Source organism: Candoia aspera, chromosome 15, assembly GCF_035149785.1.
Source record: "Candoia aspera isolate rCanAsp1 chromosome 15, rCanAsp1.hap2, whole genome shotgun sequence".
Taxonomy (NCBI): domain Eukaryota; kingdom Metazoa; phylum Chordata; class Lepidosauria; order Squamata; family Boidae; genus Candoia; species Candoia aspera.
Window position 1 is genome coordinate 9,389,608 of NC_086167.1, and position 7,297 is coordinate 9,396,904.

At 46.2% G+C, this 7,297-nt stretch overlaps 1 gene segment (V, D, J or C); it reads left to right on the forward strand.

The window, feature by feature from the left end:
• The first annotated feature begins 132 nt into the window (after nt 1–132).
• On the forward strand, nt 133–779 carry LOC134505913 (immunoglobulin lambda variable 2-23-like). The segment is given in 2 exon segments: nt 133–195; nt 463–779. Coding segments are annotated over 2 exon segments (363 nt in total).
• The last annotated feature ends 6,518 nt before the right edge of the window (nt 780–7,297 follow it).

Below are 7,297 nucleotides of genomic sequence, written 5' to 3' on the forward strand. Positions count from 1 at the left end.
TTTCCTCCAAAGGCAATTGGTCTTATCCAAACACAGCAAATGAGATGCAAGCAGAATTTGCATAAATGGGTGGACCCAGATTCCTGGGGGTTTAAAGGGAACCTTCCAGTCTCCCAGTCAGAGTTCCCCAGAAAGCTCCATTCTCCATCATGGCGTGGACTCTGCTCTTGGCCTTCTTCTTCACGTGGAGCACAGGTAATTTAGGAGGAATGCTCACATCTCATTTTATTTCTGCCAGTATTCAAGGCTTGGAAAATATCGAGCCAACCTGCAAAGGTGACATAATGCTGATCTGAGGGCCACACTGGTTTCACACCCATCCACATCCACACAGAGTACCTGACTGAAGTGTGGAGGAGGCTGTTGGAAGACTAGCCTGCATTTGAATTTGGGCAGCTCTTCAGGAGATACTGCTGAAATATATGCTCTTTCTATTCCACAATCTTCCTTTTCTAATTTCAGGGGCCCATTCACAGTACACCTTGACTCAACCTGCTGCCCAATCATCTCCCCTGGGACAATCAGCAAAGATCTCATGCACCATGAGCCGGGACAGCCAGGTGGGCAGTTATAACATATATTGGTACCAACAACACCCTGGAAAGAGCCCCAAATACCTTCTCTACGATGCCAACAGCAACGGCCGGTTCACGGGGTCCAAGGACACCTCTGCCAATGCAGCCTACTTAACCATTTCCAGCCTCCAGGCTGATGATGAGGCGGATTATTATTGTGGTGGTGGTTACAGCAGTGGCAGCAACTGGAGGTATCCACAGTGATACAGTCCCTTGCAGAAGTGAGACAAAATCTCTCCCCTGAGCTGCTTGGAGAAGCTTTTCTTTCTGCCCTGAACTCACCATCCACCTGGCCTCGTAAACTGTCATGCAGCGATGACTTCAGAGCCAGCAGTGTTATTATCTCAGCCTTGGTGAACCCACAGGTCTGGCTTCACTAATAATGTCAGTTCAATTTCGAAGAAATGAAAAATGATGCAAATGGTTCTGATCTGTTTTGCTCATCATGGTTCTACCGTAAACATCATTCTAAGCAGTGCCTTGTGACATGAACTCAGTTTTCTATCTGTCTCTCCTTCTGCTCCTCTATCATCTGTCCCTGATACACCCACAGACCAATGAGATGAAGATAAAACACTCCCCAGGCATCTACCTGGCTCATTTCTGGATGCAGCTGAAAGAATGGGGGGAACATCATCCCTTCCTGCTTTGTAGGTCTCAGTGGGGGAAGAGCTCAACTTTCCTGTGATTAACTGATCCATGTGGCGGGAGGCAAAGCCATAACTCCTTGCAGCTGCACCCTGGAACCCAAACGTTTTCAAGCATTGCCCTTAGAACTGGACAGTGAGTCTCTGAACAGGTCTGCCCCACCCTCCTCATGACATAAGTTCTACTGATTGATGAAGAAACATCTAAGCTGAATAGGGCTGACCCTGAAAAGGGTGAGCAGCGGGAGATCTGTTTGCCATTGCCTTCTCCCCGGAAATATTTTGAGGTCCCGATGAAGAGTTGAGAGCAGTGAGTGGCCCAAAGCCACCCACCTTGCTTCCATGGCCAGCCGAGGAAACAGGATCCAGCTCTCCCCACTACTAGATTGAAAACAGAACGACTGCCCCCTACTCCACCCTTGTATGCAAAATCCAAAATCATGCATGTTATTCTGAGAGAAGTGAAATAACTCTGCTTTGCTGGCATAGGGGTTCCTCCCTCAATAGCCGTGTTCCCCCAGACCTTGACCTCTTTCCAAACCGGGGGCAGGTCTCTTCCTTTCTATCTCATTTTCAAGGAAGGAGTCCCAGGATGGAACAGATCAAAAATTTTGAGCATGGAAATAGTCTGATCTTTGTGTGTGTGTGTTTATTAACTATGCCAGCAAAGCAGAGTTATGTCACTTCTCTGAGAATAACGCGCATGATTGTGCAGAAGGATATAGGTACACTTCAGAATATCAATACGGTAATCAATTCTACTCGATTCATTTGGACTGGCATCAGATGAGGAGTGGAAGACTGTCAACTCATTTTCAAAAGCTTAATGTTTTGATCCTGCAGAACATCATCCATCCTCTTGATGTCCAACTCTACCATCATCGTTATCCAAAATTATTCAGACGTTGCTTCTCACTCTTTTCCCCCCATCTGTATCTAGCTGGAGCAGAAAGAAGGTCTGAATGTTTTTTTAATGAAAGGAAATGATTTACATGCAAATGAGTTGCAAGGGAAAAGAAGATAAAGGAACCAGGGGAACCCAGCTCGGAACCACACTCTTCTCCACAGGAGAAGCTTCTGAGGTTCTCACCATGCTTTCGGCCCCTCTTCTTTTCACCCTCCTCACCTACTGCTCAGGTAGAAGAAAGGAGAAGTTCCTTGAATGATTTCTCCCAAAAGCTGGGAACTGATTTCAATCTTTGCATATTAATTTGGATTTTAATTCTATGAATGGTGTCCTGCATATCTCCATGAAAGCAGCTAAATTCTGCACAGAAGGGACCACCCTTAGCAAATGCTGCATTTGAATACGGCCTTTTGATTTCTCCTGATTCCTTTTCTTTTACTCATCTTTTTGTGTTTCTCTATTGATTCTCCACAATTTATTTCAGCTTTTATAAACTCCCACCTTTCTATCTGTTGCATCATCCAGGGGGCTTACAAGAAGAAAAGAAAAGGATGAAATCCAAATACTTTATTTCTGCATTTACTTAGTTTCACTTCCCAGATCAAGGAAGCTGAGGAGAAGAATTATGGAATGGCAGAGTTCACAGCTGTTTGAATATTTTGTTTCTTTGGCAGGTGCCTTCGCCCAGTATCTCCTGACCCAGCCGCCCTCTGTGTCTGGGTCCCTGGGGCAAAATGCAAGAGTCACTTGTGCCGGAAACAACATTGGAGGAAAGAAGGTTCGGTGGTACCAGCAGAAGCCTGGGAGTCCCCCTGTCCTGATTATATATGCCGATAGCCAGAGATAGCCCCACCGGGACCTCAGACCGATTCTCTGGCACCAACTCTGGCAACACGGCCACCCTCAGCTTCTCAGCAGTGTTTTCAAAGCAAGCTTAAAAGAGAAAATCAATTTATATACTCTATGACCACATGAGGGAAATCTTATATTATACTTCACATTCTTTAATGCAGTCATTTAGATCCTTTGAGGAACAACCATGATCTCCAGCTATTGCAATGCTGAGGGGCAGCATCTGTCCCACTCGTTCAGCAGTGCAGCTCCAGGCTCTGGACACCTCAGCCACTTCTCTCCCTCTCTGGCCTGGCAGGAACCTTCTTCCCTTCCGATGGGAGCTGAAGGCATGGCGGGAGCGTCATTTCTTTTCTCTCCGGCTTTGTAGATCTCAGGGCGGGAATGGCTGGAGTTGATTCTGATTCACTGAGCCACAAGGCTGAAAGAAGAAACATGAGGGAAGTTCTAACTCCTGCATCCTTTACACAAAACAAAGTCTTACAAAGAAAACTGCAAGAGTTAAAACTCCATCTGTAGCTAAAATCCTTCTCCACTTTGGCCAAACCACCTAAACACTTGAATTCTGTGTCAAAAAGTCTTGGTCCGAAACTGGACAGAAAGAAAGGAACATCTAACATTAATGGGACATTTAAGTATTCTGTCATTAAAGAAAAGAGGCAGGTCTCAGAAGGTTTAAGCTACAAAGAGAAAATGGGCTGATATTCTCCTCTCTGGGACCACCTGGAGGAGCTCTTCCACTCTGTTAAACGTCAGAGGAACTGAGACCAAAACCTCCAAAGCAAAAGGCGGCAGCAGCTCTTAGAAGTCAAGAGAATTGACACATTTCAGTTCCAGCAGCCGCAACACTTCCCTTTCAGGTTCAGGAAAAATCTCAAGGAACGTGACCTCCTTCCATGAATGGCACAGCAGGGAGGCTTCCATAACCACGCGTGATCCTAAGGACTTCCTCTCAGTCAAGGATGAGCCCTCATGGAGGAGCACCAACCTTTGGCTTTCTGATCTCTTCTGACTCTGTTGGCTGCAAGACACTTGCCCAAACCAGCATGACCTCACTGTGCACAATAACTGAAGGAGAAATATTTCTGAGTTCTGTTTTCGTCACTCTTACCTGAGTTTCAACTATATTTTGGAGTTGATGGCACATAATCTGTAGGAGGAAGTTCCCAGAATAAACATGAGAAATTTGGCAGAACCTTTAAAAGGGAATGCTATTTTCTCAAACATTGAAATGTCTCCCTGTGAACTATTTCTTCTAATTCTTCCTTTCTAAGTCTTCTACAAATTGGAGTCACCTCTGGCTCCACGTGATTACAGTATTTGTGCCAGATGAGAGCAATATGTTCATGACCCCCCCTCAACGAGCAGAACTCTAAGGCAGCGCATCAGAGTCCCGTCCTCCTGACCAGCTTGCTTCCTTCTGGCTCTGCCTGGATACCCACCTCTGGCAACAGAAGAGAACATCCAGCATCCATTTTATGGCCAGATCTGAACAAGGTCTGCAGCCAGAGCAGATGGCCGGGCAAAGTGGGAAACACACACCGAAGACTTTGGAGGGGAAGGGGAGATGAAGCAAACAGGAGATGAAAAGAGGAACGTGAAGCCACATCTTTCGTCCAAAGGCAATTGGTCTTATCCAAACACAGCTAATGAGATGTCAGCAGAATTTGCATAAATGGGTGGACCCAGATTCCTGGGGGTTTAAAGGGAACCTTCCAGTCTCCCAGTCAGAGTTCCCCAGAAAGCTCCATTCTCCATCATGGCGTGGACTCTGCTCTTGGCCTTCTTCTTCACATGGAGCACAGGTAATTTAGGAGGAACGCTCACATCTCATTTTATTTCTGCCAGTATTCAAGGCTTGGAAAATATTGAGCCAACCTGCAGAGGGGATATAATGCTGATCTGAGGGCCACACTGGTTTCACACCCATCCACAGCCACACAGAGTACCTGACTGAAGTGTGGAGGAGGCTGTTGGAAGACTACCTGCATTTGAATTCGGGCAGCTCTTCAGGAGATACTGCTGAAGGTGATATATGCTCTTTCTATTCCACAATCTTCCTTTTCTAATTTCAGGGGCCCATTCACAGTACACCTTGACTCAACCTGCAGCCCAATCATCTCCCCTGGGACAATCAGCAAAGATCTCATGCACCATGAGCCGGGACAGCCAGGTGGGCAGTCATAGCATATTTTGGTACCAACAACAGCCTGGAAAGAGCCCCAAATACCTTCTCTACGATGCCAACAGCAACGGCCGGTTCACGGGGTCCAAGGACACCTCTGCCAATGCAGCCTACTTAACAATTGCCAGCCTCCAGGCTGATGATGAGGCGGATTATTATTGTGGTGGTGCTTACGGGAGTGGCAGCAACTGGAGGTATCCACAGTGATACAGTCCCTTGCAGAAGTGAGACAAAATCTGTCCCCTGAGCTGCTTGGAGAACAGTTTCCTTTCGCCGTGAACTCACCATCCACCTGGCCTCGTAAACTGTCATGCAGCGATGACTTCAGAGCCAGCAGTGTTATTATCTCAGTCTTGGTGAACCCCAAGTTCTCTTTTTGCAACAAATATCAATTCACTCTTAAACAAAAGTAAAAGGACATGAATGATTCTGATGTATTTTGCCCATCACGATTCTACAGTGAAGGCCAATTCAGACAGTGGCATAATCACACCTCCCTATCATCACTCTATGCCTTTTCACACACCAATGACATGAAGAGAAGACTCTGCCCAAGCATCTGCTTTGGTCCCTTCTGATAGCAGCTGAAAGAATGGTAGGAACATCACTCCCTCCCGCTTTTTGCCCCACACCCCTCATGACTTAAATTCTAACGGTCAATGAAGCAACACCGAGGGGAAATATCGCAGACCTTGGAAAACTGAGCAGATGGGGGAGCTGTGTGCCATTGTCTTCCTCCACATCCTGTACACAAAACCACGTGTTAGAATAAAGACAGCAAGGTTGAAAAGTTCACTTGCAGTATAAATTTTTCTCAGCTATGGCCAAACCACCTAAAGACTTGGAGTTTGGGTCTAAAAGTCTTCATTTCCGACTGGACCAGAACAAAGGAACCAACAACTTGAATGGAATATTCAGGCACTGAGTCATTAAAGAAAAGATTCCCATTTCAGAGGAAGGTTTAGGTTAGAAAGAGAAAATCTACTGATATTCTCCTCCCTGTGACCACTTGGAGGAGCTCCTCCACTATAACCCACATACTTTAATATGGTCCTTCAAATCTTTTGAGCAATAACAAGGATGGCACAAGACGGCAATATCCAAGGATCTCCTGTGTCCCCTGAAGCCCAGGGACTTTCAGAAGCTCTCTTAAATCTAGAGAGTGAGATAATGAACACGATTTTCCCACCCTTCTCCTGAATCCCACTGAGCCAACTCACTAATGTATAAACCGGACGAAACATGGGTGATCTTGGAAAAGCTAAACAGGGTTAGAGCTGATTAAAACCTGAATGGGACTCTACCAAGGACATCCATATCTGTAGCACTGCATCACTGGGTCTATAAGAGAGCTTCAGGCAAGAAAATTAGGAAGCATCACCTGTCTGAACGTTCCCCTCTGCTATAAGAAATGGACCAATGAGATTTCAGAAAAGCAGGGGGAGGAGCTAGGTATGCAAATGGTTCATGAAACAAGCGGGGTTGATATAAGAAGCCCCAATAAAGCTCACTTGCATTCACTCATTGGCTCCATCTCCAGAAACCCGAGAACTGCTCAACATGTTGGGAGCGTCTCTCCTTGTCCTTCTGGGCATCTGGTGCACAGGTGAGTGAAGGAGAACCCAACACAACTCCTTTCCCCAGATTCTGAGTCCAAGAACACACATTTATAGCATTATTCTTCCTCCAGGATCCAGGTCTCAGCCTACACTGATTCAGGAATCCTCCGTGTCACCTTCCCCTGGACAGACAGTTAAACTCTCCTGTTCCCTCAGCAGTGGACAAGTACAATCTTATTACCAATCGTGGTATCAACAACAAGAAGGAGGTCCTCCCAGATTCCTTTATCGTTACTACAACAGTGCAGCTCCAGGCTCTGGAGACCTCAGCCGCTTCTCTGCCTCCAAGGAGGGCAGCCAAAATAAATGGTATTTGACCATCAACAACGTCCAGCCAGAAGACGAGGCTGCTTATTACTGTGCTGTGTGGTATCACCCAAGTACAGTGTTCCACAGTGATACAAACTCAAGAGGAACTGAGACCAAAACCGCCAGTGCAAAAAGCAACAGAAGCTTTCAGGAAACAATTCTTTAAATTCAGTTCTTCAATTGGCAGCCCTTTTCTTTCAGGC